The 24,314-nt window shown below is 40.0% G+C and overlaps 1 protein-coding gene across 6 annotated transcripts in view; it reads left to right on the top strand.

Annotated features, from left to right (window-relative positions):
• The window catches only part of MAPK10 (mitogen-activated protein kinase 10), a 145,705-nt gene that overhangs the window by 80,816 nt on the left and 40,575 nt on the right, over positions 1-24,314 (top strand). For all 6 annotated transcript variants that reach the window (XM_074540826.1, XM_005485328.4, XM_074540827.1 and 3 more), the window contains 5 exons: positions 11,550-11,679; positions 13,682-13,740; positions 14,693-14,831; positions 15,790-15,955; positions 19,089-19,160. In XM_074540826.1, coding sequence (XP_074396927.1) covers positions 11,550-11,679; positions 13,682-13,740; positions 14,693-14,831; positions 15,790-15,955; positions 19,089-19,160 — 566 coding nt within the window. The remainder of the gene's footprint in view (positions 1-11,549; positions 11,680-13,681; positions 13,741-14,692; positions 14,832-15,789; positions 15,956-19,088; positions 19,161-24,314) is intronic.

The raw sequence follows: 24,314 nt of genomic DNA, 5'->3' as shown, positions 1-24,314 counted from the left end.
AGAGTGGCAGCATTAATTCTGTCAGCCCCAGAGTCCCATGTGAAGCAGAACTGTGCACATGTCATGAGTTTGGTTGCTTTCATTCCAGTTAAACTTACATCTTGCAGATTTTTGTGCTTAAACTTCTGTTGGCTGGCACTGCAGATTGATCCCATTCTGTTGTAGATTCTTCAAATTGTGTCCATTAGTTCAGCCAGTGTTCTCTTCCTCAAACTGTTGTGTGCTTTGCTGATGTGCTTTGACATCCTGCTCTGGAGGAGGTTTCTGAAAACAACTTTTAGAGAGTTTTAAGAGTGTGTTCTGTGAGAAGAATGTAGGAAATAGCTGTCACTTTGCTCTGGGAACTGTTGCTGTACTGATAGTGAAATAAGCATTCCAGTATGAACAAATTCTGCCATGTTTCCCAGTGCTAATATCATCCTGTACACATGGCAGCACATGATGATTTAAATTGTTTCCTCCTTTTTGTAAATTTTTTGGGGTTTTTTTTGGTTTTTTTTTTACATTTTGGGAAAGTCTTGTTGCAATACCAGAAGTTAAACTTCACAGCAAGCTTCAAACCTCTCTCATTCATTTGTACATTGCAGGACATTTCCCCAGCCCCCAGTTTGCAGTTACACTGTGGTATTCTTTGGATTTTCTAGCATGTTGTTACTTTGAAACACCAAAAACTGTGTGTATTTGGTCACCCATTGATCTTGTGTACATGTGAAACACAGCATTCTGCTTTGTAGTTCTGATGTATCTCTGCTTCAGTTCTTGAGAGAGACAGCAGATTCCCAGGTTGTATTGGGAATCTGGATCACCAGCATGTGAATTTTCAGGTGCTGAGAGATTCCCAGTGGGTGCAGCAAAGGCTGAGTATCTCTCTGTATTTGACCTCCAAAATATTGAGGTGCTTGTTTAAGTTGGTCAGATTTGTGTTTCTCAAGCTGATTTATTAGAGTTTGCATATTAACACATATCCACAGACAGTTTGCTTGCATATGGAGTGGGAGGAAGAGGCCATGTCTTGGAGTGCTCTTGCAGCAAAGAACTGAGCTTGGATATGGAAGGAACTGCTGTTAGGATCACAGAGAACTGTTGCCATGTGACAAACTATACATAACATCTAAAAAATAGGACAGACGGATTGTGTTTGAGTCATTGTTTGCTTTGATTCTTGACGCTTTTTCTATCTACTACAACTGTCTATAAGTGAGAAAGAGGCAAAAAAAAAAAAGAAAAAGGATATACCCAAAAATATTTCTCAATTTCTTTTTTTTTGTTTTATTAATGTCCTTTTTGTATCAGAATGCAGAGATTCCTAGTAGGCAGGGAGTCACCACATATTTCACATTTGTCTTTTGTTTCATTTCCCTTTGCTTGTAGAGAGAAATCTAAAATTTAAAATGTAGTGGTAATCACAAATTGTATGCAATAAAATGTGCTACAGTATTCTTTTATAGCAAGGAAATCATTCCCTCTGTCTCTAAAATACACTGCCTATATTTCTATGTCCTTTTTGGACTCCTTTCTCCTTAAAGAACTAGTAGGGTTTCCATGACTACAACAGTTAAGCAGGCAAAATCTATTCCATATTTATACTCTGCAGGTTTATGGGGGGAAAAAACAAATAAGTTTGTGAGGGAGCCATGTCTGTGCAATCTGTTTTTGTGAACCCTGGCAGCAATGCTCCCTTTACCTGGTCGCAGATTCAGTACTGCAAAGGCAGAGTCAGACTCATTTGAGAGCCCTGGCAGCCAGGGTTTTCAGCTGGATTGGTGCAACTCTCAGGCACAGAGCAGGTTAGTTCACAGCCGTGGCTGGAGACCTGTGGTGCCCTTGGAGCCATTTAAAAATGTATCAGCTGCTGGTAAATTCTGCGTCTGCGGAGAAGTAACTGATGATTGTGAAACTTAAGTTGGTTAGAAACTCCATTTAATTTACACTTTTAGACAGTGATATTTTCAAACCCTCCTTACAGATGTCAGGTGCCTATCTGTTCCTACACTGTAAAAAGCTTCCTTTTGGTTGCTGACAGATCTCCCTTTTCTCACATTTGTCCTGGGTCGCTACTATGATGCAACTTACTGGACAGATTTTTTTTCGAGGCTCTCTTTGCTCCTCCTGGAAATCCAGGATTGGCATTAACTCCTGTCAGTGCCTTGTGGCTGCTCCTTAAGAGACTTCAGGCTTATCCTTCCATGTCATTCCCCTGAAATCCCATCCCCACTGACATGAGCACCCTTGCATCATCATCACTGGTCATCACCATGTATTTCACATGAGACCAATTGCACAAAGCACTTCTGTTCCCTCTTAGCACCAAGGGGTTTCTCCTGTGGTAGGAGAATGGCCATGGCCACATGGAATCAGGGAAGTGGGGCAATAGGACAGAGCACCTAAATAAAAGGGCAGGCATCAAAACAAAGGAGCAGTGGAACCAGAAATAGAAAAAACTAGAACCAGTCTGGAAAGAAATGCAGCTCAGGTAATTAAATTTTCTTTTTCAGCATGTATTGCTGATATTTATTCTCTAAGATGAATGTAGTCTACAGGTATTCATGGTGCTTTACAGAAAGCAATATATTGTGCTTGGTCCCAGGAGCTGTCCTTAGACAATCATAAGAGCCAGTGACAGCCCAAAAAAATTAAAAAGTAGTTGTGGAAGATAGAAAGACAGTATGAAACAAGATATTCTGTGTGAAGCCTGGGTGAAATTTGTGAACAATGCAAGGCATGTCTGTTATGACATGAGTGGGAAAACAAAGAGTGGGCAGAAGTCTGCAGTAGATACAGATAGTTAGAAAGGGAAGCAGAAAGTAGGAAGAGTCAAATGCAGGAGTCACTTTGCAATTCAAAAATAGGACATGGAGGAGTTGGTTGGTTTGTTTGTGGGTGTTATTTGTGTGGAATTTCTTTTGAGGGGGTTGGTTGGTTTTTTATCTTTTTTTTCTTTCCTGGCTTCAAATAGTGTTTTAAAATTCTGTTTAAACAACTAAGTATTGAAATTTCTGGTGTAATGTGGCAACTCAAAAACCTAATTGTGGGGTGAGGGTCCGGAGAGACGCAGAGTCCCCGGGCAGGTGCAAAGGAGAGTTGCTTTATTGCAAAAACCAGGCATTTTAAAGCAGTCAGGCCTTTCTCAGTTACACAGGATTAAATCTTAACAAACATAATTCAGCCAACCACCATACACCACTTTGTGAACATGCTAGGGTTATATAACTCGTTTTTCTACCCCTAATTCAGCTGTGTCTCTTTCCCATAGTCCTCTTCTACATATCCAAATTTGCAGGCCTGAGCCATATTTTATATGGCCTTCTCTTTGTAAGGTTTTACCTCTATGCAACACCTAATAGTTTTCCTTTTGTTCCCACTGGAAAAAGACGTTTTGGCTTGTAATGCCGCAGGTAAAATGTGCTGGTTTTGTCTGCTTAGAACAGCCTTGTAGAGATTGCAGGGTTAGTTTGGGGGGAAACAAGAATTAGAGCAGCCTTTTAGGGTTAAACTTCGTACCCTTTTTCTCCCATGATTATCCCATTGTAGGTGAATGATTGGTAGCAGTACACTTTTATTCCACTCTTGAATTTTGGTTTTTAATCATTTGAGAAATGCAGCAAGAAAAATGAAATAGCATTTCTTATTCACCCAAGTGACAGCTTTTGTTCTGTTTGTCAGGCAAGCAAGCAAGTCTTTTAAATTATGGTTGGGAGGGAATAATAGTAAGATAGTAGCTGGTTTCTATTCCAGTTTGTAGGTCCCAAAAATAGCAGGTTTATCATGTGGCTGACATTTTGAATGTGATAGGTACTCAGCTTCTGCCAGGTGCATAGTCTCTGCCTCAGTGCCATTATTTCCCATGTCTTTTAAATTGCTATTAAACAAGGAAACTGGACTTTTTCTGGCTGTGCTGCTTAACAATCTTGAAAACTGTCCAAAGTTAACATTCCCTGCTGAGTTCTGAGCAGCAAATGTCAGATCTCTTTGCCATATTCAGTGTCTTATACCCATTTTCCAGATGTGGGGTAAACATCTACTTAATATGGTTTACCTGCAAATCATGCTTAAGCTTCTTTTGCCCATGCATTTCCTGCCACTGAATATTGATAGGCACCCCCAGCTCTGGTCCATTTTTCAGTTTTTTACTTTGCTCTGACTTTGGTAAATCCTTGAGCATGCCAAGAGTGAGTAGTGCAGGATACTCTGGAAACCATGAGATTGTCATCTCTTACATGCTTCACATGTAGAAGGAAGCGTATTGGTCTAGAGCCCTTTCAAGGCAGGATGGAAAAGAATCTTGGCTCCTTTTGCTGCCCAGGTTGAATTTCCTAGGCTGGCAGCTGACAAAAGCTCCTGGCAGCTAGCAGGCTGTGTAGTGAGTTGGTGACAAGAGACATTCAAGACCAGAAAGTATGAAGTACTGATTTTACAGCTCTGTTCAGAAAAGTATTAAACAGCCAAGCGGCTTTCCGAGCCAAGCACGAAGAATTAGCAGAGCACATGCAGATGAGAAGTGTGTAAACATGCTCCATACTCAGCATCCTCATGAATATTTTAATCTCCTGGCAAACAGAACCAGAGCCCATTGAGTGGTGTGCCAGGCAATGTGTGAACTTTATAGCTGCTTCCACATTGCCTTTCCCACTGTATCCCTGTATCCCCACTGTCTTTGTGAGAGAAAATGACTATGGAAAGGGTTTTATCTTGCATCAATATGCTCAACTGGTAACTGGTGGGTTGCAAAAAGATTCTTGTTAGGGCATCACCAGCTCAGGTATTTAGAAAGATAACTAACTTTTATTGTAAATATGTTTATTAAAAATAAGTGTTCCATTCTTTCTCCACTCCCTGCAGCTTCTTTTACATTGTCTTATATATGATGGCTCAGACACCTTTCTTCAGACCTTCCAATCTGAAATTTTGGCAGATAAGAACTCTCTCAGCATGACTAAATTGTGAGATAGATTTCACAGAGAACTTTTCAGATCCAGCTGTCCTTAGAATTATGAATGAATTCTGCTTCCACTTTTATCTTTGCTGCAAAAGGCTGCTTGGCTTTGGCATTTTAGGCAATGACTGAAGTAGTTGACAAAGAATGAGCAATACGGATTCAGAATTGGACAGTTAGGAAAATGGCAATGACACAGTTTAATCCTTTATGGGTGGGAGTAAAGGGATGAATGATATGTGAGCTTGGACTTTGTGTTTGCATGTAAGCATGTAGGCTATTGAGCCAGGCAATAGACACCCCTACCAGAGAGAAGATGACTGAAGAAGATCAACTTCTTGGCCTCAGTCTTCAGGGGCAACCTGTCTTCCCACACCTCTGCAGTGGAGGGACAGCAGGACAGGGACTGGGGGAGCAAAGTCCCTCCCACTGTAAATGAAGATCAGATTCATGGCCACCAAGGAACCTGAATGCACACGTGTCTGTGGGATCTGATGGGAGGCATCCCAGAGTGCTGAGGGAATTGGCTGATGAAGTTACCAAGACATTCTCCATGATGCTTTAAAATCCATGGCAGCCAGGTGAAGTCCCAGATGATGGGAAAAGGGGAAGCTTTGTACCCAACTTTAAAAATTATAGAAAGGAGGACCCTGAGAACTACTGACCTGTCAGCCTCACCTCTGTGCCTGGGACTGTCATGGAACAAATCCTCCTGGAAGCTGTGCTAAGGCACATGGAGGATGGGAAGGTGATTTGAGACACCCAGCGCAGCTTCACCAAGGGCAAGTCCTGCCTGACCAACCCTGTGACCTTCTGTGATGGAGTGACTCCATCAGTGGGCAAGGAAAGTGTTTCACATGTCATTTATCTGGACCTCTGTGAAGCCTTTGACACAGTCCCCTGTAGCATCCCTCTCTCTAAAATGGCAAGAGGTGGATTTGAGGGGAGGACATGTGCATCCAGAGGGGCGTGGTCAACAGGTCAGAATCCTGATGGACATCAATGAGCAGTGGTGCCCCTCAGAGGTCCATACTGGGATCAGGGTTGTTTAATATCTTCATTATTCACAGACAAAGAGATCAAGTGCACCTCAGCAAATTTGCAGGGTTGTGACCTTTAACAAGACCAAGTACAAGATGCTGCACCTGGGCTGGGGCAACCCTGGGATCAGCACAGGCTGGGGATGAACAGATCCAGAGCAACCCTGCCTGGAAGAACTTGGAGGTGCTGGTGGATGAGAGGCTGGACATGACCCAGCCATGGGCACTGGCAGCCCAGAAAGCCAAACACATCCTGGGCTGCATCCAAAGCAGGGATAGGGAGGGGATGAGTGAGCCCATCTGTCTTTCTGATAAAATGCTGAAATGTAAAAATAGAGCCACACGCTTTGAACTTCTTTCTTAAAATTTTTGTGGCACAGCTTTGAAGTTTAGGCACTACAGAATTCACTATTAATCTTGACAGCAATGCTGAATTTCCATTCAAGGACTGGGGTGATAATCCCAAAAAATACAGGCACTTCTGTCCTCTCTCATGTTACTTCATTCCAACACAAGATAATGGATCACATGTATCACATGCACGTTTCACATGCACATTGCACCTGCAATGCAGGAAGGAATGTTTTAAGCCTAATCAATAATGTCTGCAGTGATGAGGAACCTCATGGAAAACCTTGGCAACTGATTTATTCATTCTGTGAAACTGGAATCTGGTGATAGTGAAAAAATGGTGACTTGTGCAGCAGCTGGGGAGGCAGCTTGGTTATGTTTTGTAATCTAGCTGCTTCTAGTGGCTTGCAAGAAGCTGTGAGCTGATGGAAGCACACAAAAAACCAGACTGGAACCATAGCTGGCAACAAGAAAAGTGCAGCAGGCATCCATCGTGAGGCTGTATTGGTCTTCTTTAGCATCAGCTCTGAATATTGTCTCAATTTCTCTGCATTTTCAGAGGGAATAGAGCTGATCCAGAGAGTATAGTAGCCATTCCTGACAAGAGGTCTGCAACTCTTCAGTACAGTCATACTGGATTTTTTTTATTTTCAGCACAAAGGGTTGCTTCCAAATCTAATAGGGACATCTAAAGTCTTTTTGTTACAGTGGCCTTTGACTTGTACTGCTTGGGGCAAACTTTCTGCACCCTGGTGCATGTATGGAATTCATTTATTTTTCTGCTAATTTAATGGAAAACATTCACTATATTTAAATATACTTTCTGGAGAGTTTTCACTCTAACAACTTTTTTTTCTGGTTAAAAGTAATTATTGAAGAGCAGAATATGCACTGTTTGTATGAATGTCTGCCTTTAGAAACTTGGAAGTTATTTATCAAGAGGAGAAAAAACAAGTTAAGAATGAGAAAGTCTAATTTCATTCTAAAATTTTGACTGATATGTGAGGGCAATGCAAGGAGCAAACAAACCAAACCCACCAAAAAATCAATGCCACAGTAAACTTAGAAAAGTTTGCTTGAAGCAAAATAACATTTTCACTCATTTTTGTTGCAGTACTTGGCTGAAAGGGGACTGCAAGTAGAGAGAATGTAAAGCACTTGAAATATTTTATGGTTAAAGCTTCATAAACCACATTTACAGAAATTCTGCTTGATGTAGGAAAAAAATTTGGTTCTTGTCATTCCTATAAATTGCTTCTTCAGAAACTGCAATAGTGATAGTTATCTGAAACCAAGGGCTTTGAAATTGCCACGGAGAAATTGCTGTTGAAAGGATTCATAGACATCCATCTATGCTTTTCTTTTTATCTCTCTGTGCATATACATTTAGATGTGTATCTCAGCATTTCTATAGAAGGTGCTCCACTCCATATATTGGTGGTGGTTGGTGGTTGAGGATGAGCCATCATTAGCATTCTTGTTAAATGTGATTTTCAGGTTATCCTTTCTTATCCTAAGAACCCATCTCCAAGAGTTGGCTTTAACATTTTTTTTCTCTGGGTTTAACAGTCTGTTCTGGCAGGTAGACTATAATGGAATTGATAAATGTTAAATTTCCCTGTTGATGAAAAGATGGGAGGAATAAATTTAAGTATTTATTTGGTAAGTGTCTATTGAAATAGAAAGTTGGACATGAAACTAGAATGCTTTCTATTTCTTTTCAAAATAGGTATAAAAATGAATGCCTGGTCCTCCAAGTGCCTGACAACAGATCACTGCTCATTGATCCTCATAGTCTGAGCTCACACAGAATATTATGGTAAATGATTACCTGGGTTGGTGAAAATCTGACTAGGAGGAGTTTCATTTTTTTTCCTGCCAAAGTCAGCAAAAAGCCTTGTTAAATAACTGTGATTACATATATCTCTTGGTAGCCATGAATTTATATTTACTAAATTTTTTTATCTTTGCTAAATAGGTTTGTTTCAAATTATTTACGGTTTTAAAAGGCATTTTTAGCACTAACATTTACCATGTCTTACTAACTGTAAAGAGGATTTATGGGGAAAGAGTTTATTTACTGCCTTTTCTGTCTGTACAGCTGCCAGAGACATGGTAGTAAACTCTGAGGATTTTTCTGAGCTCATATTGCAGTAAAGCTATCATTTTATTACAAGATCAGGGGTAATTTAGAGTCTGCTATAAAATCAAGAAACTGTACAAATTAAAGAATAAATTCACAGTTGAGCAAAAGGTGTTATGATAGAGTTTCCAGAGAAACTCTTTTAGATGCAAGTCCAGTCTCTTATTTGAGATTTAGAGTGACTTTCACACTCAGCCTTTTCACCAGAGTTCACAGACACTCTTTACTCTCTCTCTTATTCCTGATCCCTGGAGCCAAGTGTTTATAGAGCCACTCTCCTGCCAGCGACTGAAGTTTGTCTGAGGGAGGTTTATCATCAGTACTAACCTTGCTGTTCCAAGGTAAGGATTTTGTGTTGCCAGCAGCAGAGAGAGGACCTACATCTGGTGTCTGTCGTTTCACTGTAGTGACGTGCAGAGTTGGCTGGCTGTAAACCAAAGCTTCTTTCTGGTGAGCACAGAAAAAACCCATCGGGGCTGTGGGTTTACCCAGTGCAATGAATTTATGTAATGACTTCCAAGTTGCTGGACACCTTCCATTTGATAGAAGGGCAGTCAGTATCCTTGTGTCTCAAAGTAAATAGCCTCTACAAAGGATTAGAAACTTTAGTTCTTCCATGGTATGCAAAGGGGCAGGAATTGATCATAAAAGCCAACTGCTTAAGAAGCCTTTGGTTTTCTGATTTTAGATTGATTGTTTTGTCTGCTGCTTTGACAGAGAGAGAAAATTCAGAAAAGCAAACAGAGATCAGAAGCTGAAGAAAATGTTTGCTCAAACTATTGTTGTTTTCTATCTCCTAGTCAGTAATTTTATGATGTATCTAATGAGATTAAATACAAAAAAATATTATTAAAATGATTCACAGTACTCTTACATAGTTCAAATGAGTCTTACATAGGCTTTTCATCCTAAAAGAAGTTAGGTGATCAAGATGGATTAGCTGAGAGATTTGTCTGCTGAAGTATATTTGCAGTATATGTGCATGAACAATAGGGACAGCATATTTAACTGTTAAAAGATCCTCTAAATTTAAATCCTTGGGCTTTGCATTTGTTTTGTTCAATGCTTTCATAATGGAACTAAAGGGTATTTTAGCTGTAGCCTTTATGATGCCCTGTTGTGGCTGAACTACATCAGAATGAGAGACATGGTTCTGACAGCTGGACCGGAGGTTTGCTTTCTGCTATATACTGTCAGGCTGTAAATCACATGCCATGCTCCTCCTAACACAAGGTTTAGTTGAGTGAAATTCTGTGGCTAGAGAGAATTCAAGTCAGGCTGGATCTCTGATAGCCTTGTCACCTAAGCTGCTGCTTGTGTGGTTTAACTGCTGAGTGCAGTATCTTTGTTTGTGCATGTGACTGGCTGGGTCATGGAAGTCACATGCCTTATTCATTAATAGGATAATACAGAATTGTTACCAACTGACAGAATGGATGATGATGGAGTACATCTGGTCCAACCCAGCTGTTCAAGGCAGAGTCAACTCAAGCAGATTGCCCAGAACCACTGGAAGAGTCTGGCTCCACCTTCTTTACTTCTCCTGGCAGATACTTAAGAAAATTTATAATATCTACCCTAAGCCTTCTCCAGGCTAAACAACTCCAGCTCACTGAGCTGCTCCCTGTATGACCGGTGTTCCAGTCCCTAATAAACATCATGGCTCATCAGTGGAATTGCTCCAGTCTTTATATTTCTCATACTGGGAAGCCTGGAGTACCACCCAGAACTCCAGATGTGGCTGTGGAAAGGTCACTTCCTTAAATCCACTCTCAAGAGACTTCCTAAATAAATCCTAAAAGCAATCTTTGCAAAACTTCTCATCACCTTTACTCTAATTTGTGGGATGCATTTGGTGTGTTATTTATGCAGATGTAGTGAAAATTCAGTATTTCTGATTCTTCTCTTCTTGTGTGGTTTCCCAGACAAACATTCCCAACAGTTTCTTACCTATTTTGAGCAGATGTACGTTTTTGCTGGCTTTGTGACTAAGCTTCTGATGTTTGTATGCTTTCTGCTCAGCTTGGTTAGCTAGCCTCTGTCACTGAGTGTCTGGAGTAAGCAAGGGTTAATGAAAAAAATTTTGCAGCACTCTGAACATTTACTTCATGCTTAGGAAAGCAATTTTTAGAACAATGGGTGGTTTGGTTGATTTATCTCCTGGGAAATACACTGTTGCTTTTCATGGACTAGCAGAAAACTTGTGTCATGCAATTTCTCTTTCTTGGTAAAACGAAAAATCAGGAAGAGAGTCTGAGGTAGTTGTTCATTTGGGGATGCTTCTAGAACTTGTGGTATTCAGAAGTCAGAAATTATGTAGTCAGATTTGAACCACCAAAACAAGTGCTTCAAATACATAAGAAGTAACATTTATAAAAATTGCTGAAAGTTTTGAAAAACACTTAAAAGTTTAAAGATCATTTTAGGGCCCCAGCTTTAAAAGTTCACTTCTTGAACAATGTGTTTCTTCATTTTCAAAAGTTTTAAGTGTGCATATGTTACAAATTTTTTGTTACCAGAAATCAGTAAAAATCCTCGTGAAATGGTTCTGTTTCTAGCTATGTTATTGGAATTGGATGATATGGTCTCAAAGAATGATTAAATAACTATTCCATTAGAAATATCATAAGGAAAACACAAAATTCATTTTGGGTAAGTGGGCACTTGGTTGTTGAGCCACGTTGTGAAAGTGTTCTTAACTGCAACAGAAGAAAGTAAAACCCTTTTCTGCTGTGGCCATGCACAGAGAGTTGCTTTGTGAAACAACATCCTTCTCAGCCTGTTTTTATTCTGTTTTTATCTGAAGTTACTTAATTTTTTCCCCCCACCCCTTGAAAATAAGTGTTAATTTCCAGTGGAGTTGGAGTTCAGAAGTAGTGGTGTATGCTGTCTTCTGCTGATGCGGTGCTACGTTTCCTGTTGATCTCTTAATTTAATTTTTTATACATGGAAACTCTTCTTTTTTTGTCCCAGTATTTTTCTCAGTGGGAAAAAGGAAAAGGACCTGAGGTTCAGGAATTTGCCATGAGAAGTGCTGGATACACTCTAAGGTGCATGACCTCTGTGTTTGTCATCACTACAGTGCTGCATATGATGCCGTCCTTGACAGAAACGTGGCCATTAAGAAGCTCAGCAGACCATTTCAGAACCAAACTCATGCCAAGAGAGCTTACAGGGAGCTGGTCCTCATGAAGTGTGTGAATCATAAAAATGTAAGTGTTCAGCAGGAGAAATGGCACGTGCATTGCTGTGTTAGAAGAACACATCCTGAGGAGGATTTTTGAAGGGGGATGCATATTTTACCCTCTCAGACACCTCTGTTTCTCTCAGATTACTATGTGTACTGTGGTAACCATCCTTGCTGTGATCAAAGGCTGAGCAGTTACATTATCTGGTGCTTATGGGTCTTTTGGGTTCCCTTCCCTTTGTTGGGTTCCTTTTTTAAATGGAAGAAATTAAAGTAAATTATGCTCAAGGGCTGCACACTGTCTGGTACTACATGCCCACAGGAGAGACTGAGGGTATTCCATGTGCTTATTTAAAGGCTCTGCCAAACTGGGATTGTTCTAGACTTTGCTGCTACTTGCACCATCTATTCTATATCATTTAGTATCCATAATGAATGAAAATATTCCAGGAGTGTTACTCCAGGTCCGTATGTTAATTTTAACCATTATCTGTTAGAACTATCTGCCTGACACTGTATCAACTTGCTTTTTTGTAGTGAAATTTGTAGGATTGCCACACTGCATTGTAAAGGGATGTCCCAGGGATTTCATCTTCCTCCACCTCCTGGATTTCCTGCTGCCATATCTATGTGCCCTTTCCTTTTCATTAGGAGAGAATTTTTCAGTTTGCAGTGTTTACTTGTCCCTCAGATTTTGCAGTGACTCTTTCTCCTTAAGCAAAGCATAAATGAACTTAAGACAATGTGATGTAAAGGGAAATTTTACACTTGTTCTCAATCATGTGTTCACATGGAAAGAGGAAGAACTGACTCTAAAATGGCAAATTGCAGGACTCAACATTATAGTCTCTCAGCCTCACTTGTGGACAGTGATTTATCCTTACATTCCCACTGTGTTGATCAGGACTGTTCCTGTCTCTTCCCTGTTGACTTGATGGAAGCTACTCTCAACCAGCCCAATGCATGAGGATTTGAAAATGCAGGGATGAGCAGAAGTTTTTTAATGGTCTGGAAACAGCAGAGGGGCAACAGGAGTGTAATTAATTTTAAATACATAATTTTAAACATGGTGCATGACAGCTGCTAACAGCACCACCTGGATTGGGTCAGAGCCTTAATCTGTCTGCACAGAGAAGTGCAAAGGAAGGAGAGGATTGTAAAGGTACATTTGCAGAGGTAAGATTCAGTCAGAGTATGTAAAGGAAAAGAATGTTGAACAATTTCTGCTAGAAAACCTAAAGAGATGATGATGGAGGTGGGAAGGGAGACATTCAGATGTTGCCTGCATGGCAGCAGTGCTGGTGTCCTCTACCTCTGTTACCTGCACAGAGGAAAAACAGGGGAAATCCAGATCTGTGGGGTCGTGTTGTTTCCTCTCTTCTTTTTCGCACCTTCTTACCAGTGTCTTTCAGCAGCCCATCCTGTTTAAAATAAACCAAACAAAAATGCTAACCAAGCAAGAGAAAGGAGAAAAGGAGTTGAAGTATGCAAAATGTCTTTGCTCAGGGGGTCTCTGTCTCAAAGTGCTTCTACTGAAAAGTTGTACCTCTCATGATGGAATTTGTATCAGCCAGTGTGTGCATGTGTGTGCCCTCAAAGGAATTGAGGCCATGTCAGAGAGAAGGAAGGAATACTGTTTGATAAGATGGTCCTTGGTTATTTCTGCCCTCAAATTAGCCTTCCTCATAAATAAGAACAAAGCACAAAGACTGCTGTGGTAGATTGAACTGAAGTTGATCCTTGAACCTGCAACTTCAAAATTGAGAGGAGTGTCTCACCCTTAGCACTTTGTTTTGTCACTGGTTATCCTTCTTTCAGAGGATTTCAAGTGCACCTAAAAGAAATCTGAGAGATCTGTGGTGTTTTATTTTGAATGCTGCTAATTTTTTTACTGATCCATAAAGTGAGAAGTGTTAATATAAACAGAGCAGTGAAAAAACAGTTCGTTCTTTAACACAGTTCAAAACGCATTCAACTGATTATGTATATAATTTATTTTTACTCTTTTTTCTTACTTTGCTTTTCAGATTATAAGTTTATTAAATGTCTTCACACCACAGAAATCTCTGGAGGAGTTCCAGGATGTGTAAGTAACAGGGGCAGTAATTAAACTAAAGCTTTAGGGATGTGTGGGGCATTATGATGTACCTTTACCTCAGCAAAATACAAAGGTTGCAACCCCCTCTAAAAAAGATAGTGTGAGTCTAGTGGGTAGAAAAATATTCTGAATTTCCATATTGGGAGCTCTTTTGACAATTTAAGGTGAAAACCACCAGTTCTATATTTGTTGTTGCGTAATGTTATTTGCCTGGGGAAATTGGGGTTGGTGTAGAAGAAAATCAACACCTCTGTTGGAACCTTGCCCTGCTGGATAACCACTTCTATGCCCAGTATGAGCCTGCTGAGAATGAAATTTTAAGTATTCTCTGTTTTATATTCTTGCTCTCCTCTTATCTTCCTGTCTTTCCCATATTCTGTGTACATTGCATGGAAATATGTTCCTATTCTATAGTCTGATGCCAGGAGTAACCAATTACTTGTAAATGAGAATTTTGTGAAGTCATGCAAGCTGAGGAGGATTTTTGAAGGCATTCTGCATGGGGATGCATATTTTACCCTCTCAGACACCTCTGTTTCTCTCAGATTACTATGTGTACTGTGGTAGCCATCCTTGCTGTGATCAAAGGCTGAGCAGTTACAACATCTGGTGCTTATGGGTCTTTTGGTCAGTGCCTTTCTGTGTGATGCTGCCTGATTGTCCACGTAGGGTACAGTCTCTGTCATGGGGAATGCACCAAGAAAGGGCAAATAAGCCACCAGTTTTCCTGGTATGCTGAAAGAGTGGTGTCTCAGCAGTGAGATATAAACACCACCGTGGCGCTGTGGTTAGTGGGCCCAGTCACCAGCTGGGTTATTCCCAGTCATCAGAAATAAAGTGAGTTTTAAAGCAAGAAAAGGCATTGTTTCTTATTTGAGATGATGCTGTGATTTTCCTTCAACACAAAAAACTAACCCTGTGGTTTTGCCTTTCCATTCAGCTACCTGGTAATGGAATTAATGGATGCCAACCTGTGCCAGGTCATTCAGATGGAGCTGGACCATGAGCGAATGTCTTACCTTCTGTACCAAATGCTCTGTGGAATCAAGCATCTTCACTCTGCAGGGATTATCCACAGGGTAAGGAGCCTTTGGCTTAAAACTTAAGGCAGCATATGAAATTATCATGAAGACTTTAAATGCCATTTGGCTCTCTTGTGTATTGGGAATCAAAGGCCTGTGTCCCAGTGCAATGAATAAAAGACATAAAAGCCACAGTCAGAGGTCAGGGCATATGGAATTGGCATTTGTCATCATTTGCATGTGCTGAAGCAGATGAAAAGACTGCTGAGTCTATATTAAATGCATCCTCTCATTTTACATTTTACACATCAGTGCTGTGCCTGGTAAGAATGTGGTACCTGACTGTGCACGTGTGATAGTCAAGAGCAGGGGGGATCAGGTCATGTCACTGTGAGCAGGAGGGAATTCTCAATGGATTGAAAATACCCTGACTTAACTTCTGTATTGAAAAGGGCTTTCACTAATTTGGGATTTCTACATTAAAAAGAAAAAAATTTTCCCTAAAGAAAAGAAAGGCTGATAAAGTGAACTGCAAAGTGGAAGTTCTTCCACAAAGTTCTCCTTTCTTGACATGTCATGTGTTTAGCAGAGGGCTGTAGATTTGGCTGCCAGATACTCATCCAGCAAAGGATGAGTTGAATTATTATAAATGAAGCATTAAGGTATCTCTCCAGGTGCAGCAGGAATGTCTCTATCAGGTTCACAGTGTTAAGAGAAAATAATCTAATCAAAACAGCACTTGGATACTAATCCTAGTAAATGCAATTAATTTAATGCCAGTGGGCTCCTGATATCCAGGTAGAGCCCACTATGCTGAGGTAGAACAACTTCCAGAATAGTTTGCTACAGAAACAACTGCAAGGATTTGGTGTATATTTACAAGTATTTCTGAGAGCAACTGGGTCGGAAGAGGGAAAGAGTATTTGAAGGGTGACCTAAAGTATCTGTCAGTATCATAGCTGTGCCTGGCTTTATAAAGGACAAACACACGGTGTTTTTTCACTGTCTTTTGCAGGATTTAAAACCAAGTAACATTGTAGTAAAATCTGACTGCACGTTGAAGATTCTGGATTTTGGACTGGCCAGGACTGCAGGCACTAGCTTCATGATGACCCCCTATGTGGTGACACGTTACTACAGAGCACCGGAGGTCATCCTGGGAATGGGCTACAAGGAGAACGGTAGGGCTGCAGTGCCACTGCTCCAGGGCCCCTCAGGGGCAAGCTCTGCTTCACCACTTTGAGGGAGACCCAAAGGAGGGACAGGAAATGTAGTGGGAAATGGTGGGGAATGACACCTGGAGTTAGAGCAGTTCCTCACTGCTGCGAACTGCAGCTGCAGAATGCATTTGGGATGCACTGCTGGTGAATTTATCAGTGTGGGATGGCAGAGTAACAGGAAACTTATTCTTAATTATGTTTGAAGTTACAACTACAGTCAACTCATTTTGACCAGAGCTTTCATTTTTGCCTTCTGTGGCCGTGAAATAATGTGGGAACCACTGAAATTGCTAAACGGGTGACGTCTTCTAAATTTGAGTCTGGATCTCTGAATTGTTTGAAGGAACAAGAAGTACAAGCTGAAATAGAAAATCCTAGCCCTTCCAGCATTTCTCTAAATCCAGAGCTCGATCTGAATTTCAGGAAATAATTCCTTCTTCATGATAAATTTAACAAAGTCCCAGGTTTTGCTGACAGGTTTCATCTTGTCAAGATCTAGGTATAAATTTTGCAGTTTGAGTTCATTTTTAAAAAAATGACAAGTAGAATTGCAGAGAAGAGGAAAAAGCTGAAACTAAAAAAAAATTAAACAAAACATATAATTTGTATGTAATCTCCCTAGAAGTAAATAGGATATTCCTCTGAATAGTCTGAGAGAGATCTTGGTCCTTGGAAATATTGTGAAAAGCAGGTGGGAGTGCTTGCTATAGAGAAGCGGACAAGGAAAAACTCAAATTTTGCAGAAGATGAAGGGAAAACTTTTTAAGTTGTTCTTATTTTGTAACAAAACTGAGAATTGCATCTGAGTGCCAGGTAGACCAGGCAGGAAATGAGGGAATAGCTATGGCTCAGATTTTGCTGTCAAAGGTATAATTTGTCTGTTTGAGGAGACTTTTTGATGGCAAATACAGCAAATGTGACAAGACCAGGAATTTATTAAAAGTGCCCTACTTAATTTATGTTGAGGAGGTTAGATAACCTGCAGGAGAACTTTTACTAACAGCATCCTTTACAGCATCCTGTAAAGGGCAGTGAAACTGATTTTGGGAGCCAATTCCATGACTTCAGCACAACTGAAAACATAATCACACAACCTCTTCCAAAATTAGCAAGTCCCTGTATGGGTTATTTGTAATGTTTATGAGTTTAAGCATAAATTTTAATACAAAAGTCTAAAAAGTAGAGAAATTATTATTATTATTATTATTAAGATGCTTAGCTTAGAGAATAACTTCTGAAAGTAAAGGAATTATATTCTTTAAAGTATTTTGTTTGAAATTTTTGCTAAGTGCCATTAGAAATTTGAGCTAGCACTCTTTAGATAGTTCTTTAGTCAATATCCAGAGATCTTCTGTTGTCAAATGAATTCTTTTGTTGTTCTTTTCCCCCTCCAGACATTTAGTAGATGATTAGGATTATTGTTGCTGTTATTGCCCATGAAAGGACAGAGAGAGCATTTGCTTTTCACATGATTAAAACTGCACCAAGAAAAAGTTAGACACACTTTTGTGACACAGCTGGGAAAGTTCTAATGTTTGCCACATCCAAGGGTCCTGATCAAACGCCCATTGAGGTTAACACAGAGACTTCCTTTGACTTCCCTGGGCAATCAGTTTGGCTTAAGATGAATGATCTTGTCTTACTTGGACAAAGCCGAAATAAAGAGAGGAAGAAAACAAAATATTTGAAAATGAAGCTCATCTGTCAGAGGAGCCGCTCTGCTTGGGGGCTCTGACCCAGCTCCCCAGGAAGTCAACAGAAAGGGATGATCTTTGCTCCCCTGCTCTGGCCTATGCTGCCACATTACTGAAGCTCCCCAACTTTTTTCCCCTCTGACTATGTACACTGCCTGTATAAGGACTGTTCACTGCTTTCATTTTCTTTCTGCACTTGGTTGGCTAAAGATGCATAATTATCACCAGTTTGCTGCACTTCTATGGAAGGTCCCAAAACTGTCACTAGGAAGAAAACTCTGCCTCTGCCTCTGGCATGCTTCTGCTGTCCCATGCCCCTGATACCTGTACCCTCCTTTTCCCAAATGGAACATTTCACCTTTATTTTGTTTCACCAAGAAATGAGTTGTTTGTTTGTTTCTTTGGTTTGTTTTGGATTGCTTTTGAAGGTTAAGAAAGGGCAAGAAAAAGAGGAGAAAATTGGTTTTGTAGGTCAAACATAACCAGAAAATGAGGATTTCAGGCTCAGAAACAGCATAGTCTTTTAAAGCATTTCAAAGCAGTTTTTACCTTTTAACATGGAAGACAGGTTTTGTTTTATTTTATTTTTTTTTCTGTGAATACTGTGTCGCTATCTATCCAGCACTTTTGCTTTAAGGACTTAAAGGGCAAAAAACCCCTATCCAAGTCAACCATATAAGGTAACTGTATATTTAATCTAAAAGCTGAAGGCAGGATTAGGAATAGGTAATGCTCTTAGTCTTGTTGATATTTGTCCTTTGGATCTTTTGTTATAGCATTTATTTTGAGTGCCTACACAGTACAAAACAGAGTCCATCCAGGTCATGCTCTGTGATAGGCACCTATTGATGGGATATAGGTATAGATCCTGAAAGAGGAGTTTTAAATAACCTTTAAGGGTGGTATTTTTCTACATGGCCTTTACCTGTGTGAGCAGTTCCATTTAGAACCTCTTGTCAGCTGCTGCAGAGAGACTCAGTGCTGAAGAACAAAGCCTAGGAGCTCTGCAAGTAGAATTTATTCAGATCGTCCTTATCTGGTTTTGCTTTTTTTCTAAAAATAAGGAGTGGTTTTTAGCCATAAATTCATTCATAAATGCCATGGGTCTGTGCAGTTGTTACTTGATCTTTACTTGCTAGCTCTAGGCCTTTACCCAAAATGTTGTTTTTAAACTTTTTCCACTGTTGTTACTAACTGCTGTTGAGCTGACTGACACAGCTTTTATTTGTTTAGTTACTTATTTTAGCTTTTGGTGAGACATGAAAAAGAAACCCAACAAAACCACAAAACAAACTGTACTGTGCTGATCAACCTTTTCCCCCTCCTTTAGGAGTGAAATGTTGTAGTTAACTTTGCTTTTTTTTCCCTCCTTCTTCACTTCCCTGTCTCTGCTGTTCTAGTGGATATATGGTCTGTGGGATGCATTATGGGAGAAATGGTTCGCCACAAAATCCTCTTTCCAGGAAGGGACTGTATCCTTGTGCCATTTGCTGCAGCTTCACCTATTATTTGTTCCTCTCCTTCACCCCATCCCTCTTACCATAAAATGACTATACCAGGACTGTAAAGATAGAAGCAGAAAGTTGAATCTCAGAGGTATGGCTAAATGAAAATAGCACACTACTGGTATGCACAAAATTGAAAATGAAAAACAGATGCACAGAATTATTTCAGTCAATTAAATTACTCTAAAATCTGTAATCATTCCATTTTATATACTATTTATGTCATTTCAATAAGCAATACAGAAAACAAGCATTATGATGGCAAATTGGACAGCTTTATTTACTATTCTTAAAAGGAAAAATAAGAAAAAAAGAAAATGTCCTAATTTGGCCCATCTCATTCCTGTAAATCTGTTTTTCTGCTTTTATGTTTTGGAAATATTGACTTCATAACATTTGTGGTGACATCATAATTTTTTGCTTGCTAATGCATCATGGTTTTGGATTCATCTCAATGCTGTATGGGCTCAGTGTTGAGTCAATACAACATTTTTATTTTTCTTTAAAACAAAATGAAGAATTTGACTCACCCAGTTTAAGGCAACTGTTTTTCTGCTGTGGTGTCCAAATTGGCCTGAAATCAGATTCTCTTGATTTAAAAATGAACTTCCCTTTACTTGCATGAGGTCTGTGTTGTCAACTAAACTTTATTTTCCTCCTATCTCGTTCTTCTTGTCTTGGGTGATATTATTTTTACCCCTTCCAAGGTGGTGAAAGCAATATTAGAAAATGAAAACAAAAGAGGAGGAGTGTACTCTGCCTCCTGTTTATCACAGGCTAAACCTGCCCGTGCTGGCTTGGAAATGTAAGTAAGTGTGTTTTGCCCATCAGAATAAAATGAGGCAACATAACATCTCTTCACTTTTGGAAACAAATAGGCATCTTATTTTCAGCTAGTTGGCAGAAAGGCACCATGAAAACCTGGCATCAGCAGCCACTGGCAGTTGATGTGAAGAAAACCCAGCTTTCACAGACATGGAGCCATGGAAGCAATTATTTTTTTGCTGACTTTTGAGTAATTCCTGTCATGTTTGTCAAAGCTGGGTCCGGCCTGTCCTGTTTTCCCAGCTCTGTCAGCTTCCTCTGAAAGCTGAGCTGTGCTTGGTGGCCCAGTGAAGATGCAGTTCTGCTTCACTGGCAGGGAGATGGAGGGACAGCAGGGACCTCCTGCTTGCTCAGGGGGTGACAGCAGCACTTCACTGCTCCCAGTCTTGGAGGAAGAGGGGCTGGAAAGTTGCTGGATGCAAAGCAAGGCAGAGAGGTTAAAATGGTGATTTTCTTTATCAGTAGGTAGCTTTGAGATGCTTAAAGGTGCTGAGCTGTCCCTGCAGCGTGCTGTCCCTGCAGCGTGAGGAGCAGGCTGCACACCCACCTTTGGGTGTCACCTCAAAGTGCAGAGCAGCTCCCAGCATTCCCAAGATCTGTAATTCAGTGTGATAGTTATGCTGTGTTTCAGTGGTAACACCACCTCAGAAACACCATCATACCTCCAAACAATGCACTCTTCTCCTCTTAAAAACAAACAAAACCCCAAAAAAAACCACCAAAAAAAAAAACCCAAAAGAAAAAACCAACAAATATCGAAGAAAAAACAAACTATCTATAATACACTTGAGGTTCAGCTGTAAATACTGAGGATATTTCCATTTAATCTTTTCTGAGTGAAGTCTGAGATGTTAGCTGATAAGCAGCTGGAATTTATACAAAGAATGATTTCAGGATAAAAGCATAGAAGCGTGGTTAATGGGTTGCTCTCCTTTTTCAACAACAAATTATGAGATATGTTCTTTTGCCCCTGTCTAGAAGAAATGTTAATGCTATATAAATCAAACAATGTAGCTTTTAAAAAATCATTCAAACATGAGAATTGCTTTGTTTCTGTCTGGCTGTGGAAACAGTCTCTTATGACAGCGTTGTATTCAGGGATAACAGTAAAATAATCTTAAAATTTCTTTTAACATTTCAGCATCAGTTGAAAATAACAACTGAATTTTTGAAAAAAATGCACCAAACATTGTGTAAATTGTGAGATAGTCCTACTTTTTAAATAATTGGAAATCCTGTAATCCTGTATCCTGAAATAGAATTTGGGCCAGGTTCCAATTACTACCATGCTTTAAAGGTGGGTTTATTCAGGTGAGCAGGAAGTTAAAAAAAAAAAAAATTAAAGAAGAAGAAAAGGAATTTGTACATTCATTTCCAAGTCAGTACTCATTTGTTAACCAGTTTGATCCCATGGATGAGTTGTCAGTGTTGGAAGGACTGGTTTGTGTATGGATCCATATGATTTCCCCCCCCTCCATGGCTGTTGATGAGCAGATCTAGTTTCTCTCCCTCCCAGGTGCAGGAAGAGCTGGAGAAGCGTTTGTGCAGCTGCAGGTAAACTCCACAGAAGTACATTACATACTTCCCTTGGGCTACCTGAGGCTTTCCAGCAGAGAGTTCTCTAGCTGGAGGAGGCAAGTCTGTATAGAAATCAAAAATACCAGTTCTTTTTAATCATTCAGAAGACAGTCTCCTGTGGGCACTTGCTATCAATATGAGCTTACTCATTTCTAGTCTGGAGTAGGAACATTTGTGTATGGCACAGTATACATCTAAGAAAAAAAATCACAGCTGCTGCCATGTTTCATGGAAAGAAAATATTTTAAAATTTAATCTCGCCTAAATCATCCTACTGAGTTACCACTGCACTCACGTGCTGCTGACTTGAAATGAAATTTCATTTTTAAAGTCTTAGTGGACATTAAAACATGGAGGGGATTAATTTCAAATCTCTCATCTACATAAACAAGAAACTCTCTTAAGCTGCTTTGAGAAAGCTCTGGAATCTGGGTAGACTGCAGCTGGGTTTCAGACAAGTAAGAACAGCCTCCAGTGTCCTGGGGAGCATTGGGTAGAAATTGCCTGGCAGGTACCCTCATTCCTTGTTATTCAGCTAGGGCAGACATTTCAACATACTGTCAGGGAAACTTCCTTGTCAGAAATCAGAACCTCTCAAGAAGAAATCCACTTTTCAATCCATTTCCAGATGGATTTTCAGACCAAAATATTCCTGGCAAGTTCCAGTAAGCTTTTGCAGTCCACTTCTGAGTTTCTTGTTCAGTGTTTCTTTGATGCTTATTCCATTCTTGTTAAATTGGAAAGAATGTGAGCAGCTAAAAAGTGCCTGAATCCTTGGATGCTGTTGGAAATATGTTTAAAAACCCAGGGCTTTCCCAAAAGCTGCTCAGCTCTAGGTAATAACATCTTCAAAATCTCATAAGATTTCAATTTAAAGATTGGAGATGTATTTCTGGTTTTTTATTTGAAGATAAGGGAAAACTTAAAATGAATGCTTTCAGGTGCGACAGTTTTATTAAGATCTGAGCTGCCAGGTCCACAGTGATGCCCTACAGGCACACATGACTTAGTGGGGAAAATAAAGTGATCAGAGCATTTATTTTCAGTACTGAAAAGAAGGCATTTAGAGGATAGTTCTATAGCAATTTCCCTTGTGAGTCCTTCAGCAGATCAAAGGAACACAGTGATTTAGCCATAGCAATATATAGTGATAATAGCCAAGTGTCCTGAATTTGGCTAGGCCTGCATTTCCACTGTAAATATGAAGAAGAGAATTCCTACTTCAAGTAGCTTAAAGTCTTACTCAAAAGAGAAAATACCATTAAAGTAGGAAGAGAGAAAAATTCCAACTTTCTTCTATGGAATTATGAACATCCAAGAGGAATTGTGAAGAGAAGTCAGCATTAACAGAGAGCTAATGTTTCTGTAGATTTTCAAAAATTCCCTTGCCCACCAGCTTTCTTTGAGAGTGGTGGGATTAAGAAATGCTCTCTCTCCCATCTGACAGAAAGTGTTCTATTACCTTAGAAAAAGAGCTTTCATCAACAAAGTATTTTAGGAAAAGGTGCTGCCTTTCCACCACTCATAATCAGAATTTATCTTGGTGTTTGATCTACATTGTTTAATAGGTGTAATTTTAGTGGTTTGAGGGCATTATTGAGTGCTTCTTAAACTACAGTACAATAAAAAGTTCTGCATTTTTGTTAAGCACAGTCTGTTGTTTTACTTGTTCTGGGTGGTATTTTCTTAAGGCTTGTTTTGTCTTAAAGTCAAAGCCAGCAACTAGCATCAGGATTATTTAAAAGATACTGTTAAGAGTGACTGGCCTGGCTTTCCAGGTGGGATCAGCTAGTTCATGTTAGCCTGCTGCTTAAGTGTGTGCTAGCTATAATGGCATTGATAGCTAAGTTTGGATCTTGTTGACCTTGATTATTCTTCCCTGGGCATTTGGTTTTGGACTCAGGATTTGTCTTAGAGTTTGCTCATATGAGGTGGAGCCTGTTTCAAAGAGGTCTCAGGGTAGATTTGAGGATGATTTGGCTGTTGCCATTTTTCTCATTTTTTTAAATTTCAGATATGCTTCTCCAACAGATTAGAGTGTAATTTGCACTTAGCATGAAAGCCCCATGCTGTCTGTCATTTGAGTGGCTCTTGGACTGGTTCCCAGGTGCCACAGTGAAGATGATCCACTGCTTGTTTCCCATCACTCACCTTAAAGGTTTTCAGGATGTACTGCTGCCTTGAATGAATTTCAACCAAGGCAAGTTTTAATTGAGTTTTCTGGCACCTGTGAAAATTGGATGGTCTCAAGTGTTTGGGGTTTTATTTCTGTGGCATTAGTCATTTTTTTCTTGATGGCAGCTGTGCTAAATTGAGCTGAGACAGACTAGAACAGCTGAGCAGAGAATTTAGAACATGTGGACAAAACAGTACTGAAGTGCCTTTTGTCAAGAGCATGCAGGTATTTGGACAGGACGAAAATAAAAAACTGGAACACCTTCAAAATCACAGGAAGCTGATTTAGGGGAGGTTTAGGTTGGCTATCAGAAAAAGGTTTTCACCTAGAGGATGACTGGGCACTAACACAGGGCAGTGGTCACAGCAGCAACCCAACAGAGCTGAAGGAGTGTTTGGACAAAGCTCTCAGGCACAGGGGGTGACTCCTGGGTTGGCTGAGCAGGCCCAGGAGTTGGACTGGATGAGCCTGATGGGTCCCTTCCAACTCAGCATATTCTGTGATTCCTGTTCCAGATATAAAAACTTACAAATTATCTGCTA

This window comes from Zonotrichia albicollis, chromosome 5 (genome assembly GCF_047830755.1).
Source record: "Zonotrichia albicollis isolate bZonAlb1 chromosome 5, bZonAlb1.hap1, whole genome shotgun sequence".
Classification (NCBI taxonomy): Eukaryota; Metazoa; Chordata; class Aves; order Passeriformes; family Passerellidae; genus Zonotrichia; species Zonotrichia albicollis.
The sequence above is the reverse complement of the archived record's forward strand: the minus strand, read 5'-3'. Positions and strand labels throughout refer to the sequence as shown.